Consider the following 27690-nt stretch of genomic DNA (forward strand, 5'->3'; position numbering starts at 1 on the left):
ACCCGATCCCTCTCCAAAATTTATTATGTTGTTGCTGGGATGTTCACATTCGTACACTAGAGTTCGCCAGTGTAGTTTGTTCATTCAGGCAGGGAGAATATAATTATATAATTATACATGTATAAAGCTCAGTGATGGAATTGTTCTGTAGTATAATCCTCGCAGTTTTCACACTGTACCTGGAACAGGGTGAGTACATTGAGAACTGCATGTTACATAACGTTCTTTCTTCGACTTTACCATCAGGTTTAATAAATGATTTATTACCTGTAAACTGTAATTTGCATTCTTGCCAAGAAATGTTGTGTACGCATCTTTGAACCATATACGAGTATTATCGCCTATACTTTATCTCCCATTTCTCTCATACACGAAACCAAAGGAAACACTGTCAAGATGGTACATTTACAATGTATGTCTAGTGATAACTAATATATTTTACATTACGTAAACCATCAGAAACTATAGTTGTATAACTAACTGTTTGCCCTACTTTTCTTCACTGAAGATCTGTCGACGAATTTTTTCTGTTCCTGTACAGTTTTGCTATATAAATAACAAATTGAACAGTTTTTAAAACTATCGACACAAATGAAAATATGGTGTGACTGTATCACCCATAAAAATAAAAGATATAATCATTCAAATATTGTCATTTTGTCTTAAGGAATTGAACTGCAGAATATATTTTAACGTTTCATTCAACTACTATTTCTCTTAGTCTTTTTTTGCCGTGAAGTCGCTAGGTCGAATCTTGCTTCGGACAATTCAAATGTACGCGAATGAGTTATGCCTTATAGCTTATTCAAACCGTTCTGTTTTTGTTGTCCATTGATCATATTCTATTTAATAAAAATGTAATAAAAGGTTAGGGCCAATAACATTTATTTGAAGTTAGCGGCCTAACGGCTTAAATTGGGGGCTTGGGTGCGTGAAGTTAGGGGCTCGAAGTGAGCGGCCTAGCGGCCTGGTGATTTGCCGCGAGAATCTGACTGCATTTCGGCATTCCGACCTCACATTGTTTTCTATTTAAAACCATTTGCATGCGTTTTCTTTCAAATCAATTACTAAATAACATTTTTTATGCACAAATAAACATTCTGTAGCGATTTTTAGCTTTTTCCCAAAACGTTATGGGACGAATACAGTCTTTGAAACCTTCTTATATTATTAACACAAAATTACTTTCCTTGGCTGATATCGCCACGTATGCCAGTTTATAGGATAAGATACACTCACTTTTCACAGTGTCTAAGAACACAGCGTACGAATTTCTAATAGGGCCATCGCGATCCTGTCCCTCGATTTTCGAAAATGTCCAAGAAAAATGTTGTTTCAAATTGTATACGTGGTTCTGGTATGTTATGTTAATTGCAATACAGTACAAACGCAATTGATTTAATATCGACTTTAAAAAGTACATTGTCAAACGCCACCTGTCAATTTTGACATCTATAGCGATGTTTTTCACAAGAGAGCTTGCAAGGCTTGTTTCAACACATTTGCATTCATTTTACAAGTTTGTTGACACTTTTCAAAGAAATTATCCACATGAATGAGTATTTGTATTAACTGTACATGTAGATGATGTAGAATCTACATAAAACATTCTTAACATGTTTCAGACAGATTATGATTGTGTCAAATCAGTGTTCTGTAAAATAATTGTAAAACTTGTAAAAACATTCTAATTAAAGCATGAATAAATATTGTACAGACATTTTCTCGAATGTGTTTATCATCTGAATTTTTAATAAGATGATTTGATAATTCGTAAACGCGTTTAGAGACTATTCATTTGAACACATGTATCTTTTGCATGCATAGCGTTGAACACGTTCGATGTTTTCTGTAGATTTAAAACCCCGCAACTCACATCCGTATAACATAATTTGTAACACTTTTGAGTCATAAGCCTTAGAAAAGAGTAAATACATTTAAATGCAAACTCAATGTATTTTATTGAAGAATAATCCATTTTACCTCGGACCAATGATTTATAGGTCTGTGATTTTACCCAGTTAGTATATGGCAGGGGGACACATATATTTATTTACAAAAAGTTGTTGCTATTTGATCGGCAACAGTCAATATATGCCATATTTTCGCTTATTCAAGGACCACGACTTTTGTTTACTATCTACAGCGGGCAACAATGCCCAAGAATTAGATGCAAAACTGCATCAGACCATTAACATTTCTCTAATGTTACATGACTGCTGGTCATATAGGCTTGGATTTTTGGGCGACACAAGTGCCCATTTTTAAATGTAAGGGCCTTAGTTTTATTTTTAATGCAGTGATAAAAATCCCCAGTGCAAATTTTCACCAAATTTACATTCCAACAAGGTTTTATTGACTCTAGGTGAGTTTTAGCAACACAATTTCGCGTAATACTTTCGGACGGGATCACATACACACGCACGGAAGCTAGGACGGACAGGGGCAAACATATTTGTCCCCCACTTATCATTTTTATAGGGGCATAAGTATGCAAGTATACCCTTTACCATGAACTTAAAATATATAGTAACAAGTTAACATTTTTAGGTTTATCATATGTCAATATTAAATGTCATTGCGGAGTTATTTTATATTATTTTTTTAAATCATAACATTGAATAGATCACAAATGTATTAGTACACCCACTTTAACTAATCGGTATCATAGGTGACCATTGGGCAGAAGAAATCTCTAGAAGAACCTAAAGCCTTTCAAGCAGTGCTTACATTTCGATCGGCTGAGTTGTTTAAAAATAATTGATATATAAAAATGATAACCTATGTGAAATGAATCCAAAAGACTGCTTTTTATGAGAATACCAAAACAGTGTGTGAAAAACGATACAGCCTTAGATTTTCTTGTTTTTAGTTATATTCCTAGGATCAAATGAAAAGAAACACGTATGTGAAATCGTATTCCATACTTTCCATAGTATCTAGTCAAGCTGGATCAAAAGCTGTTAGACAGCCAATACAGCAGCTAGTTGCGCTTGGATTTTACATGCATTATGACTACAATTTACATGTTGTGGTTTAATATAATAAATCGTTACAATAACAACCGCGACACGTTATCTTGATGTTTTCAATTTGTATACACTTATCATGATTAAAGATGCTAGAGTAGAGCTGTATTACTGATAAATGAATTCTGTACATGAGCTAAAATGCGTTTGTAACTGTATTTATTATATTATTATTATTATTATTATTATTATTTACCAGACTTCTCAAGCACTTTTTTCATGTACATTAACACGTTCAAAAGTACTGTACAGAATTACTAGAATGTTACAATATTTAAAAAGATAAAAAAAAAAAAATATATATATTTAAAAAAATTAAAACATCAATATTACTCAAGTCACAGATTAAATTCAAATGTAAAATAAGAGTTAAAAAGACACACATAAAAATAAGATACAGATAAGACTCAAGACTCTAAAGCGACAAGGTTATCAAAGTAATTAGTCCAGATAAAACTTCTTAAAAAAGTGAGTTTTAAGTGCTCTTTTAAACACTGGCAGAGTTTCACAGCTTCTAAGTGTTCTAGGTAGGGCATTCCAGAGTTTAGGGGCTGCCGTCATGAATGCACGATCACCATAAGTCACAGTCCTACTACGCGGTACAACCAGTGTTAAACAATCATTTTGAGACCTTAGTTGTCTGGATGGGATATAAATGTCTAGCATGTTGCGTATGTAAGTAATGGGCCTGTCCGTGAAGCGCTTTAAACACAGTAGTGAGGATTTTGTACTCAACTCGGATGTGCACCGGAAGCCAATGTAGTTCCTTTAACACAGGGGTTATGTGGCTGTTACGTGGTGTCCTGGTGATAACCCGAGCAGCCGTATTTTGAACATTTTGGAGTTTATTGAGAACGTACTTTGGAGATCCACAAAGCAGCGAATTACAATAATCCAGCCTTGATGTCACTAACGTGTTTATCAGGGTTCTGGTTGAGTCAACGGTCAGGTATTTCCGGATTTGACCTATTTGTCGAATTTGCATGAAGCATGAGCGAGAGACAGAGTTTACATGTTGTTCCATGTCTAAGTGAGAGTCTAGTACGGCACCAAGGTTTCGAACTGTTGTCGATGGTTTTATAACAGAATCACCTACTCGTATAGTAAGGTCTTCAACTTTACTACGTTTTGGTACAAAGACAATCATTTCAGTTTTGTCAGCATTGAGTTTTAGAAAGTTATTGTTCATCCACAGTACGATGTCATTTAGGCACGATTCAATCCGTTGCAGAATCTCATTGCGTGAAACAGCTTCCTTTGGTTTAAACGCCATGTACAATTGCGAATCGTCAGCGTAGAAATGATATTGAAGTTCATGCTTCCGACAAATCGCACCCACAGGTTTGGTGTACATGATGTAATTCTTGGGGTCAAGAACAGACCCTTGTGGCACAGAAAATGTCAAACATACAGGTTTTGACAGTTCTCCATCGATACAGACTGTTTGATGACGCTCGGATAGATACGATTTCATCCATTGTAGAGGTTTGCCTACTATGCCAAAGTGTTGTTCAAGTCGGCAAAGCAGGGTGCTGTGGTCAATCGTATCAAAAGCAGCAGATAAGTCCAACATGACTAGCACCGTAGCCTCATTCTGATCAAGTGAGCGGAGGATGTCATTTTGTACACATAATAAAGCAGATTCTGTTGAATGAAATTGCTTATAAGCAGACTGGCGTTCTTCATGAAGGTTATGTGCAGATAGGTGTCTTTCAAGTTGGGAATCGACAGCTTTCTCGAGAACCTTTGACAAAAACGGTAAATTCGATACAGGCCGGTAGTTTTTCAGTACCTCTTGATCTAATCCTGTCTTCTTGATTAAAGGTCTTACCCTTGAGCTTTTAAAAGCTGGTGGTACATATGCCCTTTCAAGTGAAGTGTTAATGATTTTGGTGATCAATGGTAATAGTTCACCTAAACAATCTTTCAACAGCCATGTTGGAATGGGGTCTAGTTCACAGGATTTGTTAGGAGAATTGCGAATAATCTTTGAGATGTCCATATCAGAGACTACTGAAAAGTTTGAAAATTGCTCTTCATTAAAAGGTGCTTCAGGAACAACAGTGTCTATTTGTTGGTGAGACTTGGTCCAGGCTATATCACTACGTATGCATTCAACCTTATCTACAAAGAAGTCACTAAAGTCTTGTGCTAGAACTTTTGCAGATTTACCAGATGGCAGCACTGCATCTTTGGTATTACCCATCAAATGTTGGGTTACTTTGGTAAGGCCTTTCATGTCACGACCGCAAGACTCTACTTTCTCACTGTAGTAATTGACCTTGGACACATTTAGAAGCTTGTTAGTTACAACACATTGGTTTCTGTAGATTGCGTGATCTATTGTCAATCCAGTCAGCCGCCACTTTCGCTCTAACTGACGTCTTAAATGTTTAGCATCATGAAGTTCTTGGGAATACCACGGATTCATTGGTCTTAGTACAACGGTCCTGGGCTTAAGAGGCGCATGTTTGTCAAGAAGGGAATAGAGACCATCGTTGTAAGCATCAACTAGTTCATCAACATTGAGACTATCGTTTACACTATTTAAAATATCTGATTCCAAAATATCGGTTTTGATATTTGATTTGTTACTGTACAGCTTTAGATATGTTTAGTGTATATAACGTCATATGTTACTAAGATACTATGTTTTAATATCGTTACTATGACAACAAAACAACACTTTGATACAAAAATAAATTAGAAGTAAACTCATTTAGCTACTAAAATATAAATCCCCAAATCATGCCGTATGAATGAATGTTATCAGTTTTTTCACAATTCGTTACCTACTAAATTACTATTCATGAGCACCACAACCTATTCAATGGCACCACTACGTTCAGACAATCGAGCGAAGTGCAGCAAGTATAACAAATAAAGTTCTAAAATTTGTAACGCGGCAACCTTTTGTCAATAAAATAGCCACACACATGTAAAGAAAATGCTTAAACCTAAGGTATGTGAACAATTCTCACGAAAATCCAGATTTGTACGTTGTCAACACTAACGTCTAGCAAGTTATGCAAGTTCAAGACGATCAGATATTAAATTTTATTCAGAACTTTTACCTTTAGAACAACTCATGGCCATTCCTATGTGGAACTACATTCTCCAATTTTTAAATTTACTCGTATAAACTTCTAAAAATGAAAAATAAGAAACCATACTCACTGTTTACATCCATATTCCACTATTGACACTATAACGGAAGACGCGTTTGAGCATTTTCAACACATAACAAAATGTTATGGCTCCAATGGTTACCCGGCGTGGATTCGGTTTCAGTAAAAAACTTACATTGTTAATATCTACCTTTGATGCCCCTTTACAGGCGTCGTCACAATTGGTAATGTGGAATAAACACCGCCATTTCAACAGATTTGAACAATGTACTCAAATCTATATATATATATATATATATATATATATATATATATATATATATATATATATTCTGAAGTTGGTTGTACGTTGGTTGCTATTATTTTCAATGTTGTGTCCTGGGTGTCCTGAGTAGACGGTATAAATACTAATTGTATTGTTGATATCTTTCTTTTACAGAACTGTTATATATTGCGTGTATTATATTCACGAACATTATAAACGATTCTTGGTTCTTCTTTGTTGCCACCAAACAAATGTGCGCTGTTTGCCAATTGCAATACTTATCAACAGTAACAGTCTATGCATTCTTTGTATGCTTCTATCTTAACGAATAAAGTTGACCCCCAAATAAATGTTTGTTTAGTTATTTTGGCTTATATTAAGATTGCAAGATTAGCATTTTGCACACCAAATACGTGTATTTAATGTTAATTAGAATATCTTTACCGGCAAAAGATACCTGTTCAAATGAATTCAATGAGAAATGGCAATACCGTATCAAGAGCCCCGAATCGCGTTCAATCTGGGTGCGGAAGGTCGCGGGTTCAGACCCAGCCGTGTCAAGCCGAAAGACGTTAAAATATGATACTAGTACCTGCCTTACGTAATGCTAAGCATTGAACGTGTTGTACTTGGAGAATGGTATACTCATTACTGGTTACACTGAAGAAAGTTGCATCCCGTGTATCGGCGGGTTAAAGAACCGAGTCAGAGGTATTTTCGGACCCATTCTGCCTTAAGATTTCTTTTTACATTATATCTTTTTTTATAATGATTTGAAAATGTCAATTGAATGTTTAACACTGTATAAATTTATCAACTTCTTTGTGTTCAAACTTTTTGCGATAACATTGTATATGGGCCATGTAAGAAAAGAGAGGAAAGCTCGATTTGTTTCTGTTTCCGACTTTTCATACCGATTGGAAAAAAGAAACCCCGCTTAAGTAACATTGCTGTCATGGCTTCTACTAGGATAGAATTCCAAGCGGTATTTATTGAACCTAGCAGTATGTATTGACTTCAGAAGTCAAATTTATATACAGTGAAGGAATTTTTATTGATATATTCATTTGATTTCGTTTTGCCTTTGGCAATTAAGCGTGCCTTCGGACCTGTATGGGGTCAACATACATTGCAATTTAAAAATACAATGAATAAGGTAACTTTAAATATTACAGCAAACACAACTTTATTCAAGCTGAAATGATAATAATGGAATAATTAGGTTACTTTAAAGCTGATATCAATATTCAATGATACTAATACTGTAATCCACTCTCCACCAGGATCGTGTTTCCCGTCTGGTGCCCCCTGGGACACGTGTCTAACGATGTTCCCCAAACATAACGGTCAGCAACGGCAGACGGCGCCCTCCCACTTCCGCTTTCACCTTCAGACGGCATCCAGCTTCCGGCCAGGGGACTCTATCAATGGTAACTAATTTGATTGTGAATTTTATTGCAAAACCTAAAATAATTTTTGTATTTGCAACAATGAGAAAATAATTAATCTTCATTTGTGACGTATTCTGGCTTTGACATTTGAATGGGCGAAATAGTATACAAGCGACCAACGCACCTTGAAAGGATCTAGAGTGCTGCAGTTCTGGGGTATTCTTATACATGAAAAATTAAAAAAGTGTGCGGATGGCGTGACGGATGCGCCTACTCTGGTCCTCCAGTGCAGTAAATATTGTTTATTATTTGATATAACATCCAGTGTCAGTTACCAGTGAAAAAGCTGGCCACGCTCTTACGGGAATCCAGCTGCGCGCAAGGCCAACGTCCGGCGACAGGGAACGCATTGTGGGCCAGTTCGTTGCCTGGCCGGAAGAAAAGACGCAGGCTCTCGACTGCCTCGGGGGAATCAGGGTGTGTTGATAGTTTGCAGAAATGAATCCTAGTTCTTAATGTTGTATATCTCAAGTACAGTATGAGACTGTCGATGGTCCTCTTCTCATGTTCGAGCTCCGGTGTGGACTTTCCTCTCGAGATTACCAGCTGTAAAGCATAACTATTACCAAATAAGATGTTTCCTGAAAATATATACCTCTTGTTTCATCTTCATACGCATATATACTTGTTTATATTCGTTCTTTTTTTCAGAACCTGATAACACATTCAAACAACGAGCCAGTTACAACACTGACGTTTACGTGGCGTGCTCCGGACGTCAACGTCGGCGACGTGCAATTTATGTTAGTAGCATATGGCGTTTATCTGGGGTCCTAATAAATGTTCCGTTTTGATAACGTTTCGGTTGTCCGGCTAGCCCAGTGGTTAGCGCACTCGCTTCTCACCTAGGCGACCAGGGTAAGATTCCCGGCCTTGGTGCATGTGACTTTGGTTTGTGGTCACCAAACCAGACAAGTGGTGTTTCTCCGGCTAATCCGGTCTCCCCCTCACCACAAAACCAAAATCTCGCGTAACATCGTACCAACCAGAGAGATTTATATAATGTTGTTATAAGTTGTTTCATAATCGTTGTTAAACAGATACGTTTAAACTAAACTTAACTAGGATGAGGTCGCCAATAATCTATTACATTATCTTGGAATCGATACGCGCTATGTGGCTTTATTCTCTGTACATACTAAAATATAGTTGAACAACAGTATAAATCATTTGAATAGAATAACAGAACATACCTTCACATTCATTATGAACATTACTTATTTTAAACATATTTAAGAACTTTGATATCGATTTTATGATCGGAATATAATCGAAACTACTCGTCCGATTATTTCCGATGATAGATACTGATTTTTGTCCGATTTCCAATGCCTAGTATTGACATGGTGATTCCTCAGTTGAATGCCCACCTACTTTTTTCGAGTCATTTCGCCGGTAATCAAGGTATCTCTTCAATATTAAAATAAAAACATGTTGAAACGTTCATTTACACCACTAGACTGTGTTTAACTATGATATTTAAAACACACCTTTTTGCAAATATGTGTAACGTCCCATATGTTCCGTATTATTCTTAATCTTTTTTCTTGTAGCTCACAATTCCTGAAAACTTATGAAAAACCTCGTTATAACCGTCCTGTATTTATGATATGTGATGTGACTGTTGATTAAGCCATTGGAAGTCTCCTTGAGTACGCATGGTAACACTGTGCTTGTATTTAAAATATTTAAGTGCGACATTTGTCGAAGATTTCGACCACTTCTGGGTGGATCAGACGTTAACGTTGCCATCACTGGAGCCGCCTCCCACCGATAAACTGGGAGTAGATGTGAGTTTTGTACTTGACATCCATCCATGATGATAGATGTTTGTTAACTTTGAGGTGACATCTTGAAAGATATTCGTTACGTAAAATCAACTTTGGGGGACTTTCTTTAGAAAATGGTGATATGACATAGTTCTTATTCATCATGAATATTACAAGATACAAGCTACAATAATTTTTTTTTAAAGTCGGGCATATCTTATCAAGAAACATTAGCTCAATGAGCCATTTTCCGACATACCATCCGACATATTATACCTTTGAAGGTCCGTTGACACATAAACACCGTGATGATACAGAAGGAAGATAATCTTGTAATGTACCTCATGTTTTAAATATCAGTTGTCGCCCAATTTCGATGTAATCGACTGGTCGGAGTGCGGGGTTTCCAAGGGCTGCTTCCTGTATCCCCGCGCATGCACAGGACACGACTGCTATGCAGCAGTCAGTTTCCGATGGACGAATGGATCCCTGGAGTTTGAGATGTTTGCCTCACAGGAGGGTTATGTTGCCGTCGGCTTCTCTGAAGACAAACACATGGTAGAACTAAGCATTTTGCAATGATAAAGCAGTTTCCGAAGGCATAACTTTCATTGCAGTCATTAAAGTATTATTGCATAACATTTATGTGTTAAAATGTAGAACATGCATATTTTGTGACACGATTTTATATAAAATATTGCCTTTAATTTTTTAAAGAAACTTCCAGTCCTAAATCCAGATGAATATTGTTGTGGCAATTAGAGAAATGAGGAAGTGCTAATCAAGTCCACACAAATACTGATTTATATCTATTTCAGTTAATATATATTTAAAACATTTACTGATTGGTTGGAATCCGATTTCGTATGAAATGTTGTTACAAGTAACAAGGTCCATTATTTCGTTATATACCAGAACACCTACACTTGATATACTAAAAAAACACCCTGAGAACTCAAAGTCCCTAAACGCCTCTTTTTTCTAGCGAAGCTACATATACTACTGTTATTCACAATACATGTAGTTTTTAAATAACCATGATTAGATAGAAACACACTTTTACCCTCTAGTTCACACTATTGTATTACATTCGACCGTTTTCCTTCTTCCTAAACATTATTGTACGTTTTTTAAAGAGCACTATGTGTTTTTGTCCCCAGGGTCATGACGAGACGGTGGTATGCACGGCCCAGGGGGACAGTCTGGCCATTCAACGTGGGTACAACCACGAGACTTACAACGAACGCCAGTTCAAGGTTACAGTTACTTGTAATAGGAGAACCCAGAAAATTTGTACTGCGGACTTTGCTTCGACATTTTTTTGTGTGTCAAGCTTGCCTTTCGACGTCTTATGTTTTCTAGTTAAACTTTCCCGCGTGAAAATTAAAATCTTCCTTCAGCTGTGTATTAGACAGCTATGTTTGATGTTAATCTGAATTGCAAAAATGATAGTAGGTCGCGTTAAACCACTAAGCATAACATAAATAATCTAATACCAATCGAAAACATATCCGAATAATCACAACTTTTATCAAAACCAAAATACTAGATATAATTTTTAAAGGCAGGGCTAAGCGACGTCCAAGCTCGTTACGTTGACGGACGCCTGTACTGCCGCTTCACCCGCCCAATTGTCATGGAAATGTATGTCGAAAAGGGACACAAGAAATTGAGGGAGTTCAATCTCGAGCATGCGCATTACCTAATGCTGGCATGGGGGCATATTTACGACGGTATGTTTATTGAATAACTATTTGTAATCTTACTCGCGGGCGGTCTTGATTAACTCCATTGATAACGGTGTTTCAGCAATGTCGTCACAGTTCTGCTTCATAGCAACTATACGCTTCCATATATGCTCCCATGGTAAATTCTCCTAAAACATTTGTATACACAGATACAATCATAGATTGGCACTCTGATAAACTGCGTAAAACATATATTAATGACAAATTGATTGAAGCAATCCTTGTTGTTTCAGGGACGGAGGTTATGGGGTTGCACAAGGAGCTGCCGCCCGTTTCCGACGGTCTAGTAGACTTCCACTTGTCGGCTATTATCAGAGGCTCGTCCCTTCCGTTGGCGAAACAAATCCATGGTACGTGGTCATAATCCGTGATATCGCATGTTGTGTGTTGTATGTTGGACACTATGAGGAGTTTACTGTCTATTTAATTTCGGTACGGGTTTTGATTTGTGTTCATTTATATTTCAGCATAGTTTTAAGCAATGTCAAGCGCACTTTCCCTTAAATTTAATCACTAGAAATTTAAACAGCAATAGTGAAAGCTTGTACAGCGAATGGTTCCGGGCGGTTCTTGTGTATGGAAAAAATGCGTTCTGATTATATATAAATGTTTTATTTTGTTTACTTCAGGGACGCTTATGCTGGTGTCCTGGCTGTTGCTAGCCGGAAGTGCCACTGTGATCGCCAGGCATTACAAGACCGGCTTCAGGGGGCGCCTTATCTGCAAGGCACAGGCCTGGTTCCAGGTCAGTATACTAACTGTTGTACGGGGTTTTGAAAGTATAACTGTGGTTACAACGAACTTCATGCCACCTCCTCTATCAGAAAAAGGCCTGATTCTAGGTAGGTTATTCGGGGCCTAAAATGCCACCGGCGCCGGGCGGCACTATTGGTCGACTCCTCCGCAAGAAAAAGGGGTCGCAATTAATGTATTTCTGTTCAAAATATAGACAATATTTCTCCAATATAGTGGTTAACCTTTTTAATTCCTCTAAATAAAACCCATTCCTCTTTTTCCTTCCAAACGTATTGCTGTTTGTGGCTGGATAACTATCAGCTTTACTGGGAATGTATTGTTTATTATCGCCGTGTTTCTGTATGAAACTCTTTACACAAGGCGCGATGAAAGAGCGCAGGTCCGCAATTTGTCCGTAAAGCATCGCAATGAGATGTCAGTTGCCTTTTCGATGACTTCTACTCACAAACAACTGCCAATTCAGACTGACTAAAAAATCTCCTTTGAAGTTTAACCAATATATATTTCAGATCCATCGTTTTTTGGCTATTCTCTTGTGGTTAACTACCGCCGCTAGCTTCATTCTGATTTTCGTTGTCGTCGGTGGCTGGCTTCCGAAGGTAAGGTTAACATTAATAACTAGAAAGCAAAGGTTATATTTATTCATTCAACGATGAATATATCATCGTGAAAGCATTCAAAAGGTTATATCATTTACGTCGTATTTCAAACCGCGTAAAAATGATTTGCTTCGGGTTTGTATGAGTGCAAGTATCCTTTCAGCAGATCGACCCGTCGCTCAATTAATATAACAAAGCCTTAAGAAAAATGCTCTAGTAAAGTACACCAATTATTGGCCAGAGTCATATTTTTTTTCCATGGGCATCAGAAGTTTGGCGTCAGGTGTTGAAGTGGACATTCTCAAGATAAACAGAACCATTCAAATGCTTTTATATCATGCTTGATGGAAGCTTTTGGCCTGGTTTAATTGCAGTCCAGACGAGGGTTTAAGTACTTTGTTTTTAAAATAATCCGGGTTTTGAGGTTGTCGGTACTTTGAATCTACGTCATCAGATATCTTGATGACAAATCTCATTGGTAGATATAGCCAATGAGATCCTTAGATGTTTATCATGTGATGTGACGATGTTAATGTTATGTGGCTAATGAGGTCACTTGCAAATTAAGGTCGATAAAAGTATGAAAGGCAGACGAGGAGTTAAATCGGAAACCTAATTTTTGCTCTCGCCTGAGAAACAATTAAGTTATTTGCTAATGAAGTTCTTTGTATTGAACAAAAAACATCTTGTGTTTCGAACGAGGATGAATTTGTACTTGGTGACCATTATTGGGGGCGTTTCCTTCTGTGTTTGTCTTATTTTCGTGACCAGAAAATTTGGTCACAAAAATAAGGCAAACACAGAAGGAAACGCCCCCAATAATGGTCAGGAGCATGGGGCAAAATAACAAATGAACGCCACCCATACTGGTCAGATATATAGGGCAAAATAACAAATGATCGCCTCCCATACTGGTCCTGAAAATAGGGCAAAATAACAAGGGAACACCTCCCATACTGGTCATGAACATAGGGCAGATTTAGAAGGAAATGCCCCCAATACTGGTCAGTAACATAGGGCACACTCAGAAGGAAACGCCTCCCATGCTGGTCAGGAACATAGGGCAAAATAACAAGGGATCACCTCCCATACTAATCATGAACATGGGGCAAAATAACAATGGAACTCCACTAATACTGGTCAAGAACATGGGGCAAAATAACAATGGAACGCCACTAATACTGGTCAGGAACATGTGGCAAAGTAACAATGGAACGCCTCCAATACTGGTCAAGAACATGGGGCAAAATAACAAGGGAACGCCTCCAATACTGGCCAGGAACATGGGGCAAAATAACAAGGGAACGCCTCCAATACTGGTCAGGAACATGGGGCAAAATAACAAGGGAACGCCTCCAATACTGGTCATGAACATGGGGCAAAATAACAAGGGAACGCCACTAATACTGGTCATGAACATGGGGCAAAATAACAAGGGAACGCCACTAATACTGGTCAGGAAAATAGGACAATATAACAAGGAAACGCCTCCCATACTGGCCAGGAACATGGGGCAAAATAACAAGGGAACGTCTCCAATACTGGTCAGGAACATGGGGCAAAATAACAATAGAACGCCACTAATACTGGTCAGGAACATAGGGCAAAATAACAAGGAATTGCCTCCCATACTGGTCATGAACATGGGGCAAAATAACAATGGAACGCCACTAATACTGGTCAGGAACATAGGGCAAAATAACAAGGAATTGCCTCCCATACTGGTCATGAACATGGGGCAAAATAACAATGGAACGCCACTAATACTGGTCAGGAACATGGGGCAAAATAACAAGGAATTGCCTCCCATACTGGTCATGAACATAGGGCAAAATAACAATAGAACGCCACTAATACTGGTCAGGAACATAGGGCAAAATAACAAGGAATTGCCTCCCATACTGGTCATGAACATAGGGCAAAATAACAATAGAACGCCACTAATACTAGTCAGGAACATAGGGCAAAATAACAAGGAATTGCCTCCCATACTGGTCATGAACATGGGGCAAAATAACAATGGAACGCCACTAATACTGGTCAGGAACATGGGGCAAAATAACAAGGGAACACCTCCCATACTGGTCATAAACATGGGACAAAATAACAATGGAACGCCCCCAATACTGGTCATGAACATGGGGCAAAATAACAAGGGAACGCCTCCAATACTGGCCAGGAACATGGGGCAAAATAACAATGGAACGCCTCCAATACTGGTCATGAACATGGGGCAAAATAACAAGGAAACGCCCTCATTACTGGCCAGGAACATAGTACAAAATAACAAGGGAACACCTTTCATACTGGTCAGGAACATAGGGCAATTTTACAAGGGAACGCCACTAATACTGGTCAGGAACATAGGGCAAAATAAAAAAGGAATTGCCTCCCATACTGGTCATGAACATGGGGCAAAATAACAATGGAACGCCACTAATACTGGTCAGGAACATAGGGCAAAATAACAAGGAATTGCCTCCCATACTGGTCATGAACATGGGGCAAAATAACAATGGAACGCCACTAATACTGGTCAGGAACATGGCGCAAAATAACAAGGGGACACCTCCCATACTGGTCATGAACATGGGGCAGAATAACAAGGGAACGCCCCCAATACTGGTCATGAACATGGGGCAAAATAACAAGGGAACGCCTCCAATACTGGTCATGAACATGGGGCAATATAACAAAGGAACGCCCTCATTACTGGCCAGGAACATAGTACAAAATAACAAGGTCACACCTTTCATACTGGTCAGGAACATAGGGCAATTTTACAAGGGAACGCCCCCAATACTGGCCAGGAACATGGGGCAAAATAACAAGGGAACGCCCCCAATACTGGTCAGGAACATGGGGCAAAATAAGAAAGGAACGCCTCCAATACTGGTCAGGAACATAGGGCAAAATTACAAGGGAACACCTCCAAAACTGGCCAGTGACACTGGACAAAATAACAAGGGAATGCATCCTGGTCAGGAACATAGGACAATATAACAAGGGAACGCCCCCAATACTGGTCAGGAACATGGGTAAAAAAAACAAGGGAACGCCTCCAATACTGGTCAGGAACATGGGGCAAAATAACAAGGGAACGCCACTAATACTGTTCAGGAACATAGGACAATATAACAAGGGAACGCCACTAATACTGGTCAGGAACATGGGGCAAAATAACAAGGGAACGCCACTAATACTTATCGGGAACATAGGACAATATAACAAGGGAACGCCACTAATACTGGTCAGGAACATGGGGCAAAATAACAAGGGAACGCCACTAATACTGGTCAGGAACATAGGACAATATAACAAGGGAACGCCACTAATACTGGTCAGGAACATAGGGCAAAATAACAAGGGAACGCCACTTATACTGGTCAGGAACATAGGACAATATAACAAGGGAACGCCACTAATACTGGTCAGGAACATAGGGCAAAATAACAAGGGAACGCCACTTATACTGGTCAGGAACATAGGACAATATAACAAGGGAACGCCACTAATACTGGTCAGGAACATGGGGCAAAAAAACAAGGGAACGCCCCGAATACTGGCCAGGAATATGGGGCAAAATCACAAGGAAACGCCACCAATACAGGTCAGGAACATAGTGCAATATAACAAGGGAACGCCACCAATACTGGTCAGGAACATGGGGCAAAATAACAATGGAACGCCTCCAATACTTGTCATGAACATGGGGCAAAATAACGAGGAAACGCCCTCATTACTGGCCAGGAACATAGTACAAAATAACAAGGGAACACCTTTCATACTGGTCATGAACATAGGACAATATAACAAGGGAACGCCACTAATACTGGCCAGGAACATAGGGCAAAATAAAAAAGGAATTGCCTCCCATACTGGTCATGAACATGGGGCAAAATAACAATGGAACGCCACTAATACTGGTCAGGAACATAGGGCAAAATAACAAGGAATTGCCTCCCATACTGGTCATAAACATGGGGCAAAATAACAATGGAACGCCACTAATACTGGTCAGGAACATGGGGCAAAATAACAAGGGAACACCTCCCATACTGGTCATGAACATGGGGCAAAATAACAAGGGAACGCCTCCAATACTGGCCAGGAACATGGGGCAAAATAACAATGGAACGCCTCCAATACTGGTCATGAACATGGGGCAAATAACAAAGGAACGCCCTCATTACTGGCCAGGAACATGGGGCAAAATAACAAGGGAACGCCCCCAATACTGGTCAGGAACATGGGGCAAAATAAGAAAGGAACGCCTCCAATACTGGTCAGGAACATAGGGCAAAATTACAAGGGAACACCTCCAAAACTGGCCAGTGACACTGGACAAAATAACAAGGGAATGCCTCCTGGTCAGGAACATAGGACAATATAACAAGGGAACGCCCCAAATACTGGTCAGGAACATGGGGCAAAATAACAATGGAACGCCTCCAATACTGGTCAGCAACATAGGGCAAAATTACAAGGGAACACCTCCAAAACTGGCCAGTGACACTGGACAAAATAACAAGGGAATGCCTCCTGGTCAGGAACATAGGACAATATAACAAGGGAACGCCCCCAATACTGGTCAGGAACATGGGTAAACAAAACAAGGGAACGCCTCCAATACTGGTCAGGAACATGGGACAAAATAACAAGGGAACGCCACTAATACTGGTCAGGAACATGGGGCAAAATACCAAGGGAACGCCACTAATACTGGTCAAGAACATAGGACAATATAACAAGGGAACGCCACTAAAACTGGTCAGGAACATGGGGCAAAATAACAAGGGAACGCCACTAATACTGGTCAGGAACATAGGACAATATAACAAGGGAACGCCACTAATACTGGTCAGGAACATAGGGCAAAATAACAAGGGAACGCCACTAATACTGGTCAGGAACATAGAACAATATAACAAGGGAACGCCACTAATACTGGTCAGGAACATAGGGCAAAATAACAAGGGAACGCCACTAATACTGGTCAGGAACATAGGACAATATAACAAGGGAACGCCACTAATACTGGTCAGGAACATAGGGCAAAATAACAAGGGAACGCCCCGAATACTGGCCAGGAACATGGGGCAAAATAACAAGGGAACGCCTCCAATACTGGTCAGGAACATGGGGCAAAATAACAATGGAACGCCTCCAATACTGGTCATGAACATAGTACAAAATAACACGGGAACACCTTTCATACTGGTCAGGAACATAGGGCAATTTTACAAGGGAACGCCCCCAATACTGGCCAGGAACATGGGGCAAAATAACAAGGGAACGCCCCCAATACTGATCAGGAACATGGGGCAAAAAAAGAAAGGAACGCCTCCAATACTGGTCAGGAACATAGGGCAAAATTACAAGGGAACACCTCCAAAACTGGCCAGTGACACTGGACAAAATAACAAGGGAATGCCTCCTGGTCAGGAACATAGGACAATATAACAAGGGAACGCCCCCAATACTGGTCAGGAACATGGGGCAAAATAAGAAAGGAACGCCCCCAATACTGGTCAGGAACATAGGGCAAAATTACAAGGGAACACCTCCAAAACTGGCCAGTGACACTGGACAAAATAACAAGGGAATGCCTCCTGGTCAGGAACAAAGGACAATATAACAAAGGAACGCCCCCAATACTGGTCAGGAACATGGGTAAACAAAACAAGGGAACGCCTCCAATACTGGTCAGGAACATGGGACAAAATAACAAGGGAACGCCACTAATACTGGTCAGGAACATAGGACAATATAACAAGGGAACGCCACTAATACTGGTCAGGAACATGGGGCAAAATACCAAGGGAACGCCACTAATACTGGTCAAGAACATAGGACAATATAACAAGGGAACGCCACTAAAACTGGTCAGGAACATGGGGCAAAATAACAAGGGAACGCCACTAATACTGGTCAGGAACATAGGACAATATAACAAGGGAACGCCACTAATACTGGCCAGGAACATAGGGCAAAATAACAAGGGAACGCCACTAATACTGGTCAGGAACATAGGACAATATAACAAGGGAACGCCACTAATACTGGTCAGGAACATAGGGCAAAATAACAAGGGAACGCCACTAATACTGGTCAGGAACATAGGACAATATAACAAGGGAACGCCACTAATACTGGTCAGGAACATAGGACAATATAACAAGGGAACGCCACCAATACTGGTCAGGAACATAGGACAATATAACAAGGGAACGCCACTAATACTGGTCAGGAACATAGGACAATATAACAAGGGAACGCCACTAATACTGGTCAGGAACATAGGACAATATAACAATGGAACGCCACCAATACTGGTCAGGAACATAGGACAATATAACAAGGGAACGCCACTAATACTGGTCAGGAACATAGGACAATATAACAAGGGAACGCCACTAATACTGGTCAGGAACATAGGACAATATAACAAGGGAACGCCATGTCAAGAACACGGGGCAAAATAACAAGGGAACGCCCCCCATACTGGTCATGAACATGGGGCAAAATAAGAAGGAAACGCCTCCAATACTGGTCAAGAACATGGGGCAAAATAACAAGGGAACGCCCCCAATACTGGTCATGAATACGGGGCAAAATAACAAGGGAACAACCCCAATACTGGCCACGAGTATGGGTCAAAATAACAAGGGAACGCCCCCCACACTGGCAAGGGACACTGGACAAAATAACAAAGGTACCCTCCCATACTGACCAGGGACACTAGACAAAATGACAAGGGAACGCCTCCCATACTGGCCAGGGACACTGAACAAAAAACAAGCGAACGCCTCCAATACTGGCCAGGGACACTGTACAAAATAACAAGGGAACGCCCCCAATACTGGTCAGGAACATGGCGCAAAAAAACAAGAGAATACCCCCAATACTGGTCAGGAACGTGGGGAAAAATAACAAGGAAACGCCTTTCATACTGGTCAGGAACATAGGGCAAAATAACAAGGGAACGCCCCAAATACTGGTTAGGAGCAGAGGGCTACATAACGAGATAAAGGCTCCAATATTGGTGAGGAACAGTGGACAAAATAACAAGTGTTACGGTCACGTACTGTTGAATCAACATACTTAAAGCATTTCAATGTAAGCAAACATAGACAACAGAGAAAATAATACACAAAGATAATTTGAGAAACAAGTAAGTAAGGTACGAATTTTGATTTCATCAGAAGACAGGGATCCAGTTACAGAGAGAAGTGATGTTGATAATGTTTGGCACAATAATGATAATGGTGGACGTGATTATAATACCAAAAATAAACTCTTTATATCAAGTTAACAAGACATGTCAGGCTCTTTTGGCGAGGATGACATACAGTTGTCAGAATTGTCGAAAATGATAACATGTTAGGCAGGGGATAGGCTGCTGAAACGAGAAAATGATTGTTTATCTGGTGACGATCGGACACCTCTATAATCTTCCAGTTCATGGAATGAAATGGAAAGTAGTGACAACCATTATATACAATGCAATATAAATATGATGTACTCTTCGAATAATTCAGACTTTAACGTTTGTTATAATAAGTATTTGGCTGATAACACAGACAACAAAATGGATATAATTTTATAAAAGTTTTATAATAGCAAGAAAGAAACTGTTAATGAAAATAGTAGTTTGCGCATTGTAATTTGTGGGATAAAGTGATGACGTCTTTTGTGTGGAATATCAGTAGACATAGGTTTTGAAAGTTTCAAATTGTAATGCCGAGTGGAGCCCTATTACGAATCACAGGAGATATATAATATGATGACGAGCATAGCAGATTACCTTGTGTTGATGCGGTTTTTGGCAATAAATTGCTTAGCCCATGAATAATTTGAGTACTGCAATTGCCCTTGGTGTTCGCACATATTTGTGGGCCAATGAAAATCAAGGATTTACCCTTCTTACTGCAGCTCCATAGCATGTAGAGCAGATGTGACGGTGAATATAAACACTTATTTTTGTAGAGAGTATTTTGTCGATCTAGATGATTTGGTAAAGTCGTCTATTTTTCATAGATCGCTCTACCTTATGCACTTGCGCGAAGTAACTATGATTGACAGTTAAGGGTGCCGTAATCTGGGGGCAGTTCAATGAAGCTTACGTCATGAACACGAATTTGAAAATAGATGTGTAAGCAGTTATCAAATCGTATTGACTCTATTCAGTGCACAATTAAAATATTTATAAGGCAATATTAAAATACAAATCTTATTTACATTTCGTCCTTTCAAATGCTCTTAAATAATTTATCACCAATCAAACAAATTCCGTACTAAAGCGTGCAATCTTTTGTTGATCATTATGAATAAAATATTTAACGAGGTTAACCCAATAAAGTTATGTTCTATACAAAAATTCTCAATATCAATCATATCACCAAAAGTACTATATACGTTCATGTTTCGGTGTTTTCCATTTTTTATACAACGTCAATTAATTTTATTTGTTTTTATAACTCACAAAGCCGAAAAAAACAGACATTCATTAAATGGAGCGGTTTAACTTTCGGGCCAACATATCACGCGACTACAAAACGGGAGTAGCTAGTGGGTCAAAGACGTGCGGACACCAAATAAGTTCATTTAGGCGATCTACAGTATATGGTGCGATCTCTCTCGGCCTGCGGCCTCGCTGCGCTCGCTCCATTTTCTGTAGATCGCCGAATTGAACTCTAACATATACTAAGACTATCTTAGTTATCAAGTCCGTCTTATATTGCCGGTTAAAGCATTATAGCCCGATTCGTATGGGCTTTTTGCAATGTCTCGTTCAAGGTGGTTCATGGCCATCGTAAGGGACTCATTCAATGTGGTTCATGACCATCGTGATATACTCGTTCAATGTGTCTCATGGCCATCGTAATAGACTCGTTCAGTATGGTTCATGGCCTTCGTAATAGGCTCATAGCCACCGTGCTGTACTCGTTTAATGTGGTTGATGGTCATCGTAATGGATTCGTTGGTTCATGGCAATCGTAATAGACTCGTGCAATGTGGTTCATGATCATCGTTATAAACTCGTTCAATGTGGTTCATGGTCATTGTTATAGAATCGTTCAATGTGGTTAATGGCCAATGTAAAAGACTGGTTCAATGTGGTGCATAGGCCATCGATATAGATTCGTTCAATGTGGTTCACGACCATCGTTATAAACTCGATCAATGTAGCTAATGGCTCTGGTAATCGACTCTTTCAATGTGGTTCATGGCCATCTTGATAGACTCGTTCAGTGTGGGCATGTCCATCGTGAAAGACTCGTTCAATGCGGTTAATGACCATTGTAATAGACTCGTTTAATGTGGTTCATGGCCTTCGTAATAGACTCATTCAATGTGGTTCATTTTTTAATTGAAAATGTAATGACATAGTCTTCTGACGGTAAGAAGAAAAAGTGAGGCTTTGACATATTCAGTGGGTACAGGAAGAACTGACTGTAATAAAGTAAATGTATAGAGAAGAAAAAGAGATATACGAAAACTAGCTTATTATCACATAGCTCTCACTCATGTTGTAGTAGAACATATTTCCGTTTTGAATGTATCTAGGATGGAAAACCATCAGAAGATTAATGACATAATACTATAAGTTAACACTGAAAAATACACGATTGTTAATATACGCTTGTATCTTATTATTTAGTACAGATTAATTTTATTATTTCAAGAACGCTTTAAGCGATATTGGGGCATGTCAAGTTAATAATTCAATAAATGGAGAACGCTCTTGTACACTGGAAACTGATTACGTACCCAATGACGGGGGTACATCAGTTAACATAGTGCTAGATTAGAGGAAGGTTATACATTGCTTCGAAACAGATCTCAAGATCTGCAATGTTAAAAGTCTAATACGAAAAAACTGCCCTGTTCTATTGGGAATTTTATTTTTTAAGGTCAAAAGTGTCACTAATTACTGCAATACCTGGAAACATTACATTTCTATCTGTCAAACAATGATTGCGAAGTTTTATCAAACCCACCTACTGTTTTTCATCAGTCATACAAGAGCAGTAACGCTGATGGCAGAATGATTGTTGATCCGCCTTCTGTTTCCTCAAATTGCCATAAATATGTCAGGTTACTACGACAGTAAATCAACAAGGGACATCTCAAATCCTGCGGTTATTGTGTGTGGGGGATAAGATAAATAAAGGCGTTCCATTAAGAACAAAACTCCCAAAATACCAGAGAAATTGGCAAATCTAGAATACTTTCCGTTAATTTCACTCACCAAGGATGTGCGTGTCCAAAATGTTGGTCATTTTGGATCGATAACGAATAATCACTTTCAATTATGGTCATATGAATATAATGTATGGTACTCCTCTCGCCAATTATTTTATGTTAAAGAAAAAGATTAAGTTTTCAAAAATCTTTGTCTTGCTAACAAGAAGCCAAGAACAATGGAATGATTTTACGTAACGGAAGTGGCCGTTCCTTCAGATATGTAAGACGTATTCGTGCCGAGTGTTGCGGATGAATGTAACGCTAAGGAACCGTTGATGATGATATCCTATACAGCAGGGCCAAGATCGGATACGTCACGAGCAAGGAGATATTACGTCTCACCCAATGCATTATTGTTTTTGCCCTGCCCGTCCGTCAGTCCGTACGTCACACTTCGTTTCCGCTAGATAACTACAGAACTTCATATTTGGTATGCAATTTGGTCATGACCAGAAGATGACCCCTTTTGATATTGAGAACAATATGCCAAAGGTCACCGTCGTGGTGACCTTGATGTGAAAAAAGGTCTTCGCTCAATAGCTGAAGATTCATTAGGTCCAGGAACTTTAAACTTGGTGTGCGAGTTGGTCAGGACAATTATATGATTTTGAGATTAATGCATTTATGTCCACAATTATACTAGCCTGTGTCATATTTTTTTTTCCGCTGAGGTTTATTAAGATTGCCCGTCGGATGGCGAAGTGGACATTCTTTCTATACACGGAACCATTCAATTGTTTTAGTGTCACTTTTGTCATCTAAGGGCAATAATTAATGGGAGTCAGACTGCTTGTCAAGCTAATATATACTGATGTTTAATTGAAGACATCGAAGCAGGTCAGCCGATTTAGACCTGGTTTAATTGTTGTAAATTATTTTAGTACTTAGTTATTGATAAATCTGGGTTGGAAATTGTACATTCTTTAAATCTACGTCATGAGACAAATCTCTTTTGTAGCTATGGGCAATGATAAATTCAGATGATCATCATATAATGTAAAAAGTATCACATGACGGTAGTTAGCTATAATATGGCTTGCAATCTGCGGGTGATGGGATATGAATAGCGTGTGTTTGATCGGCAGTGTGTTTGCGCCCGTTTGACAAACACTTTGAAAACTAAGAACTTATTTACAAACAAAAAAACTGGCCATGCTTTCTTGTTGTACTTTTTTAAATACATTAAAACGGCGAAGGATGTTACAATTAGATTGTTGTCTATTTGCAGTGGACAAGCGCAGCAGGGAATGCGCATGCGTGTCTCGGTGTCGCTGTGATGGCAGGAAGTACGTTGCAGGTGCTGGCGGGGGTATTGAGGCCCGCCCCGGGGACGCGTTTGAGGCCAATCTTCAACTGGGGACACTTTATTCTGGGCAAGGCAACACACATCACTGCAGGTAAAGATTTTCATAGCAATGTAGAAACATATAGATAATCTTGACACTCGTCTGCCCCGTCTATTGTCCTTAATTTGTTTCAATATACATGAAACTTTAAAAGGTGTAACATTCTGATGTTTCTAGCTACTTCCTTTTGACTTTTTAATTCAAAACTTGTCTACTTTCACTTAAAACAAATGTAATTTCATAACGTTAGAACAATACGATTCTCAAATTCAAGTACCAGAGTGATGACTCTTTATTTGTTAATATAAGCATGATATTTATTTATCCTTTATTTGTTTGAAAAAAAATAATTTGGCCCAATGCTATCTCCTGCAGCAAATACAAATGCATGTCCATTACCACAGTTGTAATACAACTTAGTCTGGTTAATGCCGACCTAGTTTTGTAACTCTCAAATCCTACGATTAATTTCCCCTATAGCAAGTATCAGGGCAAGTTCCTGTACGGCAACAAACGAAGTAACAATTTCTTTTCAGGTGTTTGCCTGTTTTTCGCATTTTACAACAGTGTGATTCCGGCTCCTCAGCGGAAGTTCGCCTATATTGTGCTCAGCGTGGCGCTTGTCGTCCATATCGCCTGGGACGTTGGCCTTGACATAGCAAAGTGCATCCACGCCAAGAAATCACGGGGTATGTACTTGTCTTATGTCCGCCTGAAAGTATAGCATTCGCCATATTCCCCATTAGGACACATGCTACGCACTCCGCTGATTTAAGATTGGAATCGGAATTGGATAGGCATTTTTCTTGTTTATGTATAATGTGTAGGATATACAACCAACATGCTATAAGTATGTGCATTTTGTCCTGAAAATGTCGCTTTCAAGTAGTACAGCATTTGTTACACATCCTGACTACACACAGTAAAACCAAATATCCAATTTTTGAATTAGGTGATATAACCTCAATAGACAGACAAATCTCTTAATCATGATATCACTAATGGAACGACTAACCAGTTATCTATATCAACTAACAGAAGAAATAAAGGACGGATGGTAAACGTTTATTTGACTGAACGCTTTGTTAACACTTGGGTGCGTTCAACACATTATCATCGGAATAGTGTACTATATCTTCATGAGCTTTAACCTTATCCTCTTAAACAAGAATTACACTGTTAGAAATTGGAACATTTCGCGAGCATAGAATGGTTTATATTACCTGAACTATTTACTTTACACCTTTCTTCAGTATCTGCGGCATTGCTATTACTATAACATATCGGATTCTGTACTGTCTATGCACATCAATTAGGTAAAATATGGTGATTTATGGAAGAGAAGCAGGGTACATCAGTGCCGGATCTTGCCCTGTAGCTATTTGAGAGTAATGGGGCGATGTTTCCATTCTCATATAGTTCCATGCTGGTGATACAACCTGTCTCCATCAGTACCCTTAATACTATATGTATTGTTTACGTTTCGGTTTTACAGATCAGTATGAGATGAAGACTGTTGATGGAACCTCGTCTGATGTGGGGAACGAGCCCACTATCGGACAGGGACCACCGGAAGTGACACTTTATCTATATCTGTCGTGCATTCTAGCGGTCACGTGTGCATCTATAACTGCTATTTACATGTTCTAACTCGTGTCAATGGATGAAATGCGATCACGTGTTTATTTGTTTCTCTACATGTTTCGAACTGTGTAAATTGATAACATGAATCCACTTTTCTATGTTCTATATATGTAATCGTAAAGCTTTATGTTTTGTCTGTCTATTATTGCCATTGCCCTTGACTCCTCGAGATAAACAGGAAAATCAGTCAGTATTCTTATCAGTATCATTCTTCAACTAATTTTGTTCTGAACAGAATTCGAAAACATCTTGAAGGAATTGACTGAAACTTGAAATACTGATAGATTGCAACGTGAAGTTGTGCTCTTTGTAAACAATTATAACTCAGACCAATCTGTTGCAATATTGGAATTTGCATGTTTTCATGATGTAAACATTGTCGAGAACATTACGCGAAAAATATTCAGAGGAAACTTTTGCAACTTTGAACATCTTTTAATACAATGATAACTTTTAACGATTGTCATCTCTTGTACTTTAAATGTTTTAAAAGGAGCAACAAAGCAAATTATGTTTCGTTGTACTCAATAAAGAAAGTTTAACTCTCGGGCATCTTTTTACAAAGCATTCTCATTGTATTTCGATTGTAAGATTAGCCGTCTCGGGTAGATTGAAACAGCTCAATAGCAGGAGTGATAGTTAAAACCCTGTCTCCGCCTGTTGTAGCGGCTTTCGTGGTACAGGGGATGTTGTTTGACTACGGGGCGAATGCTTCTGTAGTTTCAATCGTATTTGAGTCCACTTTATTACCTGGGTAGTTTCAAGAGGAATATAGAGCAGATGGGGAGGGATTTACCAAAATCATTGAATGAATTATCAGGCCGAACATACTAATGTATATTATCAATTAATTAAGCTTATAAAATCTTGTATAACAGCAATGGATGCCAACTTAAGCGATACATGACCAAGAGAAGAGAACAAAGAGGGAACAGCTTATGTTAAATGGGGACCGACTCACTTGCTCTGTGGGCAACCTTGGTTCGGTTGTAAAGTTCCGCCTCCCTGGGAGGCTTAAAGCCTCGACTTAGACTATCATCGTATCCGTTGACAATCAGAGCCGTTGATGGTAATTGACCAGGTACCTTATTTAAGGAATAAATACATTTATCAAGGCCGGGAACGTGAAGTCACTTGGCGAGAAGTATCCTTTTTGAATTGTTGCATTTCCTGATAGAGGAATATGTTCCTGATAAATGTAATAAATCTACATGATAAACTTATCAATGTGTAACCTAGATTACCCCGAAGGACTACACATGATTTTTATTTACTCAAAACGTAAGCGGTATGCTCACCTTTGCTGTACAACCGGTTTAAACCACTGTACTTTCACTGACAAAGGGTTTCTCAAATGTTTAGAAGCAGCCTACATTTCCAGATAATGATACGGCTCATAAGCCTTTATTAAGAACTACGCTTTATCGTTAAGAATTTCAAACATCAGCGGGATATTCCAGCTCCGCCTACTCAATATATTTGTAAGCGTAACCAAATTTGGAAAAAATACAATTCCTCTTCCTTAAAGCTCTGCCATTTCAAAACACATTGTGTATTGTTTTGTTTCCATTCTGTCAGAATCAAGGTATTTGTTCGTGTGCTCGCTTTAAGCCCTTGAAATCAAAATAATACATGCAAATCATTTAACGATATCAAAAGTGTTCCGTTTGTTGAAAAACTACTATAGTACCGTGATATACATGC

General features: G+C 39.0%; 1 protein-coding gene across 1 annotated transcript; it reads left to right on the forward strand.

Moving 5' to 3' along the window:
* On the forward strand, nucleotides 1–26533 carry LOC128211820 (ferric-chelate reductase 1-like). Its single transcript, XM_052916895.1, has 14 exons — nucleotides 1–189; nucleotides 7706–7852; nucleotides 8139–8290; nucleotides 8525–8616; nucleotides 9567–9663; nucleotides 10003–10200; nucleotides 10803–10898; nucleotides 11207–11375; nucleotides 11624–11740; nucleotides 12020–12135; nucleotides 12656–12745; nucleotides 24225–24393; nucleotides 24879–25031; nucleotides 25838–26533. Exons 1-14 carry the CDS (start codon nucleotides 135–137, stop codon nucleotides 25990–25992), a joined length of 1806 nt encoding a protein of 601 aa, XP_052772855.1. The 5' UTR covers nucleotides 1–134; the 3' UTR covers nucleotides 25993–26533.
* The last annotated feature ends 1157 nt before the right edge of the window (nucleotides 26534–27690 follow it).

This window comes from Mya arenaria, chromosome 12 (genome assembly GCF_026914265.1).
Source record: "Mya arenaria isolate MELC-2E11 chromosome 12, ASM2691426v1".
NCBI classification, from domain to species: domain Eukaryota; kingdom Metazoa; phylum Mollusca; class Bivalvia; order Myida; family Myidae; genus Mya; species Mya arenaria.